A 12,273-nucleotide genomic window follows, 5' to 3' on the forward strand; every position below is an offset into this window, starting at 1 on the left:
AGTGCTCGGATTGCAGGCGTGAGCCACCACGCCTGGCCGCTGCCAGGTTATTTCTTATGGAGCAATGGAGATTAGTGGGACCTTTGCCATACCAAACACTAGAGGCGGAAACAGAAACCCCGACCCCATCTTGCTGGGGGCTCCAGCTGCCCAGCCGCCCCCACCCCACACACCTGGCTAGCACAGGGCTCTTGCGCTGGTAATCAAAGAGGCCAAAGCCATGACTGGTGCCAAAGGCCACGAGGCTCCACTCGGTGTGGAGTGTGACAGCGGTGACAGCAGCTGGCGGCAGGCACTGCATCAGGACACGGGGCTGGAAGCCAGCAGGCCAGGGCAGCAGCCCCGTGCGTGGGCTCAGCCGCTCATGGCCCTTCCACGTGAAGCCCTCACGGTCCTGGAGGAGGTCCACGATGGCCACGCTGACCGCCCGCTCTGCCGGCACATCACTGAGCTCCAGTAACAGCACCTGAGTCCACAGCCAGGCAGGGGGAATGTCAACACAGGGGAGGGGCTGCCCGGGGCCCCACTAGGCCTGTAGCCTCTGAAGCAGCCCCAGGTACCACCCAGGTGGTTCTAGGACTGTCTTCAGTTCATCAGCCAAATATGCACTCATTGAATGCCTACTGTATACCAAGGCCCTCACTGAGCACCAACGAACACAGTGGTGACCAAGACACACTAGTCCCTGCCCTCCAAGGGCGAAGTGCCCATCCTTGCCCTGAGCCTCTGTCTCCCAGTTAGCAATAAGGACACAGTGAGCACCTCCTGTATGCCATGAGAGCACCTGAGCAAGAACGGGCACGAGTTCCCGCCCCCTCCTCAACACTCTGTGTTTCCCGCCCCCCGCGCCAAAACCTGATTCAAGGTCCCCAGCAACAGGCCACTTCCCATCTGTCCTCACCCCAGCCAGCCCCACCAGCCCCACCAGGAGCCCTATTCCCACCTTGGCTTTTGCCTGTGCCAGTCCATTTCCCCCTCCACCAGACCCTCCAGTTAAGACCCATCTCCTCCAGAAAGCCCTCCCTGACATCTCCAACCCAGGGCACACCCAGCCCTACCTGGCCTGCAGTGCCAGCCACCACCATCTGGGCTGTGTACTTGCAGAGAGCAACCTTCTGTACACCAAGCCGGGGATCATCACTGTAGGGATCAAAGCAGCCCACCTGGAGGGAGGGGAAGGAATGATGAGTCCAGGCAGAGTGGGGACCAGCTCCTCAGGGCCAGGGGAGGGGCCCACCTTGCGGAAGGGTGGCCAGTCATCCTCGGCAGCCTGAGCCAGGCTGTCAGCGTGCTCACAGTCTGTCTGGAAGAGGCCGGCTGTGCTCAGCTTATAGAGTGGCCGCAGCGCCACACCCGAGGCATCCCAGAACCTCACAGTGCCGTCTTCATGGCTGCAGGGAGGGCAATGTCAGGGTCACCCCTGGGTTCCTGGGAGGCCTGTACAACCCCTCCGTTCACTTATCCAATGACCACTCACTAAGCACCTACCGCACGTGCCAAACGCTGACTGGAATCCAATTGTTATGAGAAACAATAGGCACCTACTGTATACAGCACAGGCGCACTGTGCACCTGCTATGTGCCAAGCCACATGAAACACATACATCTGGGCCCTTTAAACCAAACAGGGTGGAAATGACCATCCTGATTAAAAGGAAGTGGCAGAGGGGGACATGCAGAGAGCAGAGGACTACAGGGATTCTGTCTGCACTGGAGCACCTATCAAAGGTGATCAAGAGCAAAGCAGTCACAAAAAAAGAGTGTGGGGCATCCCAGGGGGAGGAGCTGCCTGGGGCCCAAGACAGCCACGTAGGTGGAGGAACAGGAAGACTGCAGAGGCCGGGAGGAAGCAGGGAGGGGCAGGGGAAGGAGTAGACAAATCTAGGGCACAGCCTTAGGACACAGCTGCAGAGCCCAAGCAGGGCCCCAGGCAGTGGTATGAGCCCAGAGCCAGGGCATGAAAGGTGTGTGACTGGCTGAGACTCACTCCAGCAACCCTGAAAGCCACAGCAAGCTCTTCAGCAGGGAGGGGCACACCAGAGCCAGAGGCCTGAGGGTCCCAGCACAGGTGGGAAGTGGGGGCAGGGCAGGAAGTTGGGGCCTGAGTCACTGGGCACGTCAGTGCCCGCCAGGCCCAGGTTGGGCTCTCTGGCACCTTCCCTGGGCACCTCAGCGTGGGCCAGCCCAGATTTTCCAGTCCCAGGGCAGGCAGGCTGGGTGGGTGGAGCCCTCGGGTTTGGTAGAGCTTAGTTCCAGGCCAAAAGGCAGAGCAGGGTGGCCAGCACCTTGAACCAAGGTCCAGGGAGATTTCATCCCAATCCACCCTAGGCAATGAGGAACTACCTGGTCCCACCAGGGGCCAGGCCTGAGTCTCCTGGCACCTCTGCACCCACCAGGCCCAGGATGGGCTCTCCCCCAACAGCAAGGGGCCCCTCACCCACATAAGCATGCACACCTACCCGGTCAACAGCAGCCCTCGCTGCAACGGCTCCTGGGCCAGGTTCCGGCCCCCAGTGATGGGCCAGCTCTGGGAGGGGGTGGCAGAGATGTGCACACAAGGTTAGGACAAACATCTTCTCCCTTTCATCCCAAGCATGGCACATTATAACCTCCAAGCCTAGAACTGGAACACTCCCCCTTCCTCAACAGCACCCTGCAAGACTCCCTGACCCCCAAACACACCAAGACACTGGAGACAGGCTGGGGGCTCTGCTGCTCGCCAGCGCTCACTATGCGGGCCCACAGCTTGGCGGGGACATTGGCCACATGGGCCGAGCAGGTGATTGCAGACGAGTGCAGTGGGGCCAGGTATGGGGCAGGCACGGCTGGCCAGCCAGGAGTCTGCAGGTCCAACACCACCAGCTCCTCTTCCAGCAGCACAGCCAGGGCCTGGGGGTCATCAAATTCTGTGGGACGGAGGGGCCATGGGGTGAGTGCAGCCACAGGTGGCAAGGGTGCCAGGTGTGGCTGGGAAAGGGTAGTGCAGGGCAGGGCACCCACCATCCTCGGGCCGCATGCTGTGCACAGTGAAGAAGTCGATGATGCGGGAGGTGAAGTCCAGCGTCACCAATGTCTCAGCTCGAAGCACACTCACACAGTGGCGGTCGCCATAGCTGGCACGGGGCATGCCACCACTGAAGATGATAAAGTGGCCCCTGTGTGTGGTGGGAGGTGTGAGAGCCATGAGCCACCTGGGTCTGGAGCACATACTGCATGTCCCAGGCAGAGCCCACCCTTCCAGCCCCCTAGCCAGACCCAACTCACATCGGACACCCACTCCCTTGACCTACCCAGATTCACAGTTCCGCCACAGAATCTTGTTGATGGCCTTGCAGGGAAAGGGGCCTGGGGGGTGGGACAGCATCAGACCAGGCTCGCTGGTGGTTCTTAGCACTTCTGCCGTTCCTGCCCTTCCTTCCACTGCTCTCTACCTTGCAGCTGCCTCCTGCCTCCCCGCAAAGTCGTAGCCGGGGGGAAGGCACACTGCCCCCAGACCAGGCCCTCGGGGAAGTCACTACTCAGCCAGTTTGGCTTGGCTCAGTGGTGCCCTCTCCTGCCACCACCCTCTGGCTGAGGCCTCCCCAGCACTCACCGTAAGGTGTGGTGGCCACTGTGGGCTGCAGCGCTGGGGAGCTGCCGGTATCCACAGACCAGACAGCGTAGCTGCCATCGCTGTGGGAGCTGACGACAGTGCTGCTGTCACGCCCCCAGCATAGGCTCTCCAGCTGCTGTGGGCAGGCGGGGGCAAACAGGCAGGCATGAGCCATGGGCGTGCACAAGGGTCCCAGGCTGAGGGGACACGGGCCTCACCCACATACCTGGTTCCCCAGGAAGACATGGTCCGCACACTGTGAGGTCTGGTTCCAGATGACCAGCAGGCCCCGGCTGTAGCCAATGAGAATCTTCGTGGGGTCCCGCAGGTGTCCCTGCAGCGACTCCACAGGGCCCAGCGCCTTTCCGCAGCGGTAGTCATCTGGCACGCTGGGAAGAAAGGCGGGTGAGCCAGCAGAACTTCCCGGGCACAGAGTGTGTGCTAGGCAGCCCACTGGCCTCTTACCTGCGCAGAACCTCGCCTGCGGCAAGCGTCTGCCCCTCAAGCAGGGTCAGGGTGGTAACATCGAGGAAGAAGACACTGCTGCCCTCAGTGCCCAGGGCTGCTATGTCGCCGGCAGCCACCAGCAGGACCACTGTGACTCGGGTAAGGCTGGGCGGTGCACTGCAGGGAACAAGGGGAAGGGAGTGAGGGTGCAAGCCCATCCATCTGCGGAGGTGGGGTGTGAGGGGCTGGGCCACTGCTGATAACTCATCACTGGCTCCACGGCACACACTAGGGCCTACTTACAGAGCCACCCCAGGAAGACATGCGTCATAATCAGCCCGCTCAATTATTCATCAGGATGTCAGCAGGGAGACAGATAAAAATAGGCTCCCCAGGTCTTGCAGACTGAGCTCCTAGCTCCTCCCACCCACCAGGAGAGGACAGCAGGAACCAGGGCATTGCCCAAGCCAGGACCAGGAGCTCCTCCCTGATCCCCACCTAGGAAGCGCACTGCCAACCCTCAGATACCTCCTCACTTCACAGGGGGGCCTCAGATACCCCCATCTGCTGAAGCTGGGAGGCACCAGGAATCCATCCCTGGGTTAGGACTCCCATGTTCCAGCTATTTCAGGCAGGGCTGGGGAGAGAGATGCCCCCTACTCTCACTCAGCTGGGGCATGCTGCCAGCACTTCACCGAGCACAGCCCACGGGACCCTCCTTGTCCTCAAGCCTGTCCTCTCACCTATGCACAGAAAGGCCTGTCTCCCACCCACAACTGAGGGCCAGGGGACCCCTGCTGTTACTAACTGGCTTAGGCCCTGCCCCAAACCCCTAGACACCCCCATCAATGTAGTAAGTGTAGTGCCAGGCCTCAGGTCCTAGGAGTTTGGCATATAATGCATGTACCTCCTGCTGTTCACAACGTTAATTACCTGCTCACCTCGACTCAGCCCAAACTTCCCATTTAACCTGAAAAGTTCGCAGAGTACACCTCAGTAAAGCAGGGTCCAACAGCTGCAGCCTAGGACCCAGGCCCGGCTCAAGGCACCGCTCCCTGAACCCAGCCCCCGCTAGCAGCTGCCCGCCCCCATGCTGCCTTTACACAGCAGGCTCTCAGAGCCTCCCCTGGATCTGCCCCAGCCAAGTTCTCCAGTACCTGGCACCATCAAAGCCGGGCCGGCTGGGCAGCTGGAAGCTCAGTGCCTCTTCCAGGTGGGCACAGCCATTATGGTGGACAATCTCCCACAGATGCAGACTGCTATCATCAAGCAGGGTCAGGAGGCGTCCCTGGTATATGAGCAGAGATGAAAACTGGGCTGGCCTAGGGGGGTGAGCGGATATGGGGGCCACAGGGAGCTGGCCAGTGGGATGCAGAGGCTCACCTGGCCGGGCAAGAAGTGCATCTGTGTGACGGTGGCTGCATCCCGGTGCAGGCCTGTGAACTCCACACCAGGTGCACCATAGCTGAGGGTGGCAGGTCAAGGTGGAAATAGGCATGGACCAGGAAATCACAGCAAGAGATACCCAAGGCTCCTCCTTCACCCAGACTATTCCAGTGGGCCCCGCCATGGGCTGACCATCCAGGAGTCATCCCTGAAGAACGGAGATCCCCTCCCTAAGGCTCCCACCCTGCACCTCCACAGTATCCCCAAGCTCAGTGTGCAGGCTCCACTCATTCCTGCAAGTCGGGTGCTGCTATGGGACCTTGACTTCCTGTAAACTGAGTCAGTGACTCCCACTTTGGAGGGCTGTTGCAGATCAAGTGAGATCTGCAACGCCCAGCAGGCTTAGCCTCAGCCTGGTGAGAGGACGGGGCTCCACTTCACTTCAGCCCCGGGTGTGTCTATGGGCTCTGGGAGCTGTGCCTTGCCAGATAGGACCAGGCAGGCCAGAGATGCAAGGCCAGGCCCGGACAAGAATGCCAGAGGGGAGGAGAGTTCAGCCTGCCTTTTCCCACAGCTTTAGGCCAAACTTCAGCCATGGGTAAGAAAACCCACCTCCCTCCAAGGCAGGCAGCCAACAACCACCACCATGAGGGAAGAGAGACCCCAGCCTGCCCATTCAACAGATAAGCACAGAGACTTGGAGGGGTTGGGTGACCTGCTTGAAGTGCCCAGTGTCTGCCTGAGTCCCAGCAACTCCAGGGCTGATAGCGGACTGCACGGTGGGCCTGAGGGCCCCCAGGACAGAGGATGCAGGGGAGTCAGCTACGTTGCCCCAGTGACAACACAGGAGCCGTTGCCTAGAGCTTGAGCTGGGATTTCCTACAGGAGCCTGGCAAGGAACTCTGAAGAAGGGACAAAAGAGGGGACAGGAGCAGCTGGGCGGGAACCAGGGTTGTCAAGGAGATGGGGCTGGCCTGGTAGGGGGAGGGACAGCTTCTAGTCACCAGGGCTGGCCCTCTCCAGCCTCAGTTTCCCAACCTGAGGGGCTCCAGGCAGTGGTGGTCAGGGGAAGCAAGGAAGGGAAGGGGACCCCGGGCTCCAGCCTCCTTTCTGAGGCTCAGTCTCCTCATCTTTATGAGCCTGAGGAACAAGCAAGTGAACAGGAGACCCCAACGCAGGAGGAACATCTGAAGGCTGCAGGGACACATGTGGATGCAGCGCAGCACCCGCAGGGGTGGGAGCAGCAGGCAGGCAGCACGGCATGTGGGCCCAGAGCACTGCCCCACTCACCCTACGGGTGCTGCTGGGGCCATGGGAGAGGAGAGGACATCTCAGCCCATCTGCACTCCCCAGAGTAGGCAAGGAGTCCCGCCCCTTTCTGGCCAGTGCCCCAGCCCTGGGGTGAGAAGACCCCCCTCCCACACCCTCCCCTTTCCCAGCATTGACAAATTTTCTGGGAAGTGATGTCCGAAACCAGGGTACTGAAACCCAGAGGGCCACACAGGAGGGGTGGGGGTCGGCACCCCTTGCTAAGTCACCATCAGCCAGACCCTGCACCTTGGCTTCCCCAAGAGCAGTTGGGGTGGGACTCTCCAGGGCCGGCAAGGAGGCACTGAGCTGCCGGTCTGCCCCCCACCCCCACCCGGCGCCTGCAGGGAAAATGCCTGCTTTGTGCAGCTCACACAGCCCATTGTGCAGCAGCCAGGATCCAGGTGGGGGCCGTGCTGCGCTCACCATGCCGAGCCTGGCACTGCCCCCAGCCCCCTTGGCTGCACACATGTGTCTTCACATTCATACACGTGTGTGCACCAGCTCACCAGGGCCCCCAGCCCACTTGCCACCCTCCATGGGTATCACAGCCCAGCCCCCAGGCCTGGCCTCCCCAGTCCCGGTTGCTGGGATGATGGCAGGGTCGCCTAGGTAACTGGCTGGCTGACATGTAGCAAGTGACAGCTGTGGTTACTGAAAACTAAGCCCCCATCACCCAACTCTCAGCAAAAGGACCCCTGAGACAACTCATCTCTGTACAGTCGTCCCAGGTACAGAAGCCATGCCAGCCTCCACCAAGATCCCAGCACTTACTGTAGTGTCCACAGAAGCCCCCACTACTGCCCATCAGAGCACCTCTGTCTCCTCTTGAGCTGGAAACTGCCAAGACTGGGACCCCAGAACACAGGGAACTACAGGCAAGTGGTCCTGAACACCTATCCTGCAAAGGATACATCTTGACAGCGCCAGACCTGGTGCCAATGGCCATGATGCGAAGTTCGGGGTCGAAGGCCAGGGCGCTGGGCTGGTTGGGGAAGCCATGCTCCACAGTCTGTGAGGAGGGGAGGGCTGCTGGGGGTAAGCACTCCCAGGTACCTGTGCCTTGGCCCACCCCGAGGCCCACCCCAAGGCTGCCTCCAGGGTCTGCAGCTGACATACTGGGGATAAGAGCCAGGTCTACTCACTGTGCCTCAGCGTCCTCAACTGTGAAATAGGTTATCATGCCTCCAGTTGGTGGGGAGGTGGCCAAGCCCCTGGACTCCACCATGACTCTACCATGAGCATGGCCCACAGAGGCCCTCCCCTTGCCAAGCCCCTGTGTCCCCCAATGCACACGGGCTCATGTGGACCCCACTGCATGTAGGCTCCCGCAACCAACAGGTGAAGCAAGGCTCACAGAGGTACAAGCACCGATGAGGCCCCACCTGCCCCATGAAGGGCTCCACACCCCATTCTTCAAGGCACAGACTAAAGCGTGGGGAGGAGTCCCATATGATGTCCATGATGAGCCCCAAATGCAGGCCTGAGTGGAGGTCACAGGTCAAGGGAGAACACCCAGGATCAGCCAGGCAGAGGCTTTTGCCTCCTCCCAGACACAGGGAGACAGAGGCCCAGAAAGAGGTAGCTTTCTGCCTGGACCCTGAAGGCATCATCCCACCTCCCCACCTGGCAACAGCTGGGCAACATGATTCCCATGCCCATCAGTGGCGGAGACGATGTTAAGGGGGTTTGTGTACCTAGAGTGTCCATGGACAGGTCCCCAACCACTCCCGTGCCCCTTTCACAGCGCAGCCCCTTCTCCATCAGTCTCCTGTCTTTAGCTGGCTGTGCCCTCCGTGGGAAGCCTGCACAGCTGAGCTCCAGCCCCATCCTGAACACCAGCGCAGGACACCCCACGTTGGCCACTGATAACTCCTTTTTCATTTCTTTTCTTTCTTTCTTTCTTTTTTTTTTTTTTTTTATTTCTACCACTGGTAACTCCTGACCCACTGACTTGGGCAGATGCACATTTTAAGAAGCCCCAGTTCCCAGCCTGTAACCCCAACCTCCCTCCCTGCCTGCCTCTGCCCATCCAGGTGGGGACTGAGACCTCTGGGTAGCTGGTTTGGTCAGGGCCTAGCTGTTTGGCCTTGGGCAATTCACAGTACTCTCCAAGCCTCAGTCTCCCATCTGGGCCCTGAGGACAGTAAGCCCACCTAAGGACAGAGTTGGCCATTTGGCTAGGGCTTCTCTCTCCCACCGATAATGCCACGCCCTTGCTGCACCTGACCTTGTCTAGCCAGTCCCTCACTACAACCAGGGTCCAGAGACAGGACACTGCATCACAAACCCCCCCAGCTTTTCCACTTTCCAGCATCTGCTTCCCTCATATCACATCCAGCCCATTTCTGAGCCCCATGAACTCAGTTTCAAAACACACAGAAGACACCCCCCACCCTGCTCCAGGCCACACCATCACCCGCCTGGATTGGTGCTCACTACAGTCTCTTCTCCCACAGAGGCCAGAGAGATCCTATGGAAACCACAGCCAGATCGTCGTCCCTCCCTTGCTCAGGATCCCCCTGGGGATCCCAGCTAAGGGAGGCTTGCACCTCTGGGCCTTTGCACCTACTGCCCCTCTGCCTGGAACGCACTTCCCCAAGCACTTCCTGTTGCTCTTGGGAGTCACCTTCTCAGAGAAGCCTCCCTAAGTCATCCTGGCTGCAGCAGCCGCCCTGGCCACACCTCCCACCTCCTTGCCCTGCTTTATTTGATCCACAGCACTGGCTACCACCCCAACTACTGCCTATTTTACTTTTTTTGCTTTGGCTTTTCACTGTCTCCTGCACAAGTACATCAGCCCCCTGAGTTAAGAGAATTTGTCCTTTTTGGTAACTACTGTTGTCCTCAGCACCTTGGAGACCTCACATGTAGTGGGGCTCAGTATTAGTTGACAGAGAAGGCAGATTCCACAGGCAACGTGTGGGCTGGGCTGGGATTTGAACCCAAGATTCGGAGTCCAAAGTCTCTGCTTACTCCTGATCTGTATTCTACCCCCCAAACTCAGGAACCAGGGGCCTATTCCCTAGCAATCACCTATTGCCCCCTTTGGTGACTAAGTCCCTTCCCCAAGACCACCCCACTTCCTGCCACTGCTGCCCACACTTCTCCTCAGTGGGGAGCCCTTACCTTCTGCCACCCCAAGGCTAGCCAGAGTGGGCTGAGCTTCGCCCCCAGCTGTCTCCAGTCCCAACTGCACACCCCAATTCACTGGCTGAAAATATGGCATTTAGACCAGGCACGGTAGCTCATGCCTATAATCCTAGCACTCTGGGAAGCCAACATGGATGGATCTCTTGAGCCCAGGAGTTCAAGACCAGCCTGGGCAACATGGCTCTACAAAAAATACAAAAACCAGCCAGGCATGGTGACACAAGCCTATAGTCCCAGCTACCCTGGAAGCTGAGGTGGATCACCTGAGCCAGGGAGGCTGAGGCTGCAGTGGGCCATGATTGTGCCACTGTAAACCAGCCGGGGCAAGAGACCCTGTCTAAAAAAAAAAAAGTGACATTTAGTCCTGTGCCTGTTCCCGCCTTCCCCTGAAGGGCCATTCTTCTTTCGCCTCACCCTCATAGCCTCCCTGGCACAGAAAACAGGCGCCATCTGGGGACCGTGGCGCACCAGCTTCCCCTCTGAGCCCCTCTCAGGTTCCCGTTAGGTTCTCAGCCACCATGTGAGGGTCCTGGCAGCTCTCACCAGCAACCACTGCAGACCTCGGTAGGGAAACCTGGAGCCCTCCCATGGCCTCTGCTACTCCAGGTCCAGCCGTCCCAGAGCCTCCTCCAAGACAAGAGGCAGCCCAGGGTGCCTGGCATGACACTGATCCAGGATCACAGCAGCCCCTTGGAAAAAATCCCTGCCCCGCAAGGTTAAAATACAACCTCACCAACACAGGAACTCAAGAAAGATATTGGCTGAGCTCACTCTGTGACTCTGGGCAAGTCGTCACCCCTCACAGAACCTCAATTTTCTTACCTGTATTTTGAAGATAACTCTAATTTCGAAGAGCAGTGAGAGGCTCAGGGGTAAGACTGAGGACAAAACCAACGCCCCCAGAGCAGTGAGCCAGGAGCAGGCTGAGGCCCTGCTCTAACATCAGTGCAGAGGGAGGCCGGGGCTGGGGTGGCCTCGGCCCCTTTCCCCGGCCCCTTGTGTCCCACTAGGGGAAAGGAAAGAAAAGCCTCCACCTCACTCCACCTTGGTGCACAGCAGCAGGACAGCTGGCCCATGTGGTACAGGGAGCCAGGGCCCACAGTATGGAGAAAAGTAGCCTCATTTCACTGCTAGGGAAACTGAGGCCCCAAGATTTGAAGTGCAATGTAGTATACAGCCAGCCATGTCCCCTGAACTGGGGGCCCCGGGCAGAGCAGGGTAGAGCAGGGCTGGGCAAGGCAGAGCCTGGAGCAGTGGGGGAAGGAAGGAGAGACTCCTTGAAGGGATTTCCCAGCCTCACCCCCGACAGCTGCCTTGCCCCCACTAACACTCTTGCCCTCCAGGGTGCCAAAGCAGAAAACAAACAGGGGCCCAGGGCTGTCCCAACGGCCGAGCAGGAACGCAAAGAAAAAGGATAAAGAAGACATAGAGTGAGCGACAGAGTAAGAGGCCGAAAGACTCCAGAGAGACAGAGAGAGACACGCAGAGAGACAGGCAAAGAAAACTCAGAGACGAAGAGGCAGAAAAAGACATGAGAGGCAAGGAGATAAAGGGAGACAGGCAGAGATACGCAGGGTCAGAGACAGACACCCCCACACATACAGGCACAACTGGGGCGAGGGGTCCAGTCAGCGACGGAGAGAGAGGGACAGAGACCCAGAGACAGGCAAAGAATCTCAGAGACAGAGAGACCCAGACATAGAGACGGGCAGAGCCAGGGCCAGGGCGGCCCGCAGAGACTCAGGGAGCAGACACGGAAAGTCGGCCGGAGACCCAGACCCACCCAGAGTCGGAACGAGAGCGGGGCCCGCCGAGGGGGCGCGCGGCCGGGCCCCCGCCCCGCTCCGCGCCGCGCGCCAGCTCCCGCCCCCCAGGCCCGACGTGGCTTCGACCCCGGGCCCCTAGCCCGGGCCCCCGGCCCGCCCCCTCCCGCCCCAGCCCGGGCTGCTGCCGCACCTTGTTGAAGGCGAAGAGCTCCTGCTTGAGCTTCTCGCGCTGCGGGTCGGCGCCCTGCCGCCGGAACCGAAACTTCATCATCTTGCGCCCGGCTGCCGGCGCCGCGCCCGCCGCCGCTACCGCCGCCGCCCGCAGGATGCGCCGCGCGGCCCCGCCGGTCCTGAGGCGCGGGCGGGGCGCCAGGCGGCCCTGGCGCGGGCGCGCGGGGCCGGGCCTGTACGGGGGTGGGCACGGGGCGCGACGGACGGGCCGGCTGACCAATGAGCGTGCCGCCGTGCCGCCCGCCCCGCCCCTGTTGGTCAGACAATGCAGAACTGGGCCCCCGAGCTCGGCCGGGCTCGCTAAGGGACGCCCGCCGAGCATGCACCGCGGCGCGGGGCCTGCCGGGACTTGTAGTCCTTGAGCCGGGGTTCCAGCGCAGGCGGCTGGGG

General features: G+C 60.3%; 1 protein-coding gene across 2 annotated transcripts in view; it reads right to left on the reverse strand.

Moving 5' to 3' along the window:
- Nucleotides 1–12,022, reverse strand: part of LLGL1 (LLGL scribble cell polarity complex component 1) — an 18,838-nt gene extending 6,816 nt beyond the window's left edge. The window contains exons 1-14 of one of the 2 annotated variants that reach the window (XM_017514859.2): nt 11,843–12,022; nt 7,648–7,745; nt 5,423–5,504; nt 5,197–5,327; nt 4,058–4,216; nt 3,819–3,981; nt 3,593–3,728; nt 3,291–3,345; nt 3,001–3,155; nt 2,683–2,906; nt 2,460–2,527; nt 1,238–1,391; nt 1,059–1,163; nt 174–466 (exon numbers count right to left, since the gene is read on the reverse strand). In XM_017514859.2, coding sequence (XP_017370348.1) covers nt 174–466; nt 1,059–1,163; nt 1,238–1,391; nt 2,460–2,527; nt 2,683–2,906; nt 3,001–3,155; nt 3,291–3,345; nt 3,593–3,728; nt 3,819–3,981; nt 4,058–4,216; nt 5,197–5,327; nt 5,423–5,504; nt 7,648–7,745; nt 11,843–11,923 — 1,904 coding nt within the window. In that variant the 5' untranslated portion in view covers nt 11,924–12,022. The remainder of the gene's footprint in view (nt 1–173; nt 467–1,058; nt 1,164–1,237; nt 1,392–2,459; nt 2,528–2,682; nt 2,907–3,000; nt 3,156–3,290; nt 3,346–3,592; nt 3,729–3,818; nt 3,982–4,057; nt 4,217–5,196; nt 5,328–5,422; nt 5,505–7,647; nt 7,746–11,842) is intronic. The other variant, XM_017514860.2, reaches the window with a different exon arrangement.
- Between the last annotated feature and the right edge of the window lie 251 nt (nt 12,023–12,273).

This window comes from Cebus imitator, unplaced genomic scaffold (genome assembly GCF_001604975.1).
Source record: "Cebus imitator isolate Cc_AM_T3 unplaced genomic scaffold, Cebus_imitator-1.0 Scaffold538, whole genome shotgun sequence".
NCBI classification, from domain to species: domain Eukaryota; kingdom Metazoa; phylum Chordata; class Mammalia; order Primates; family Cebidae; genus Cebus; species Cebus imitator.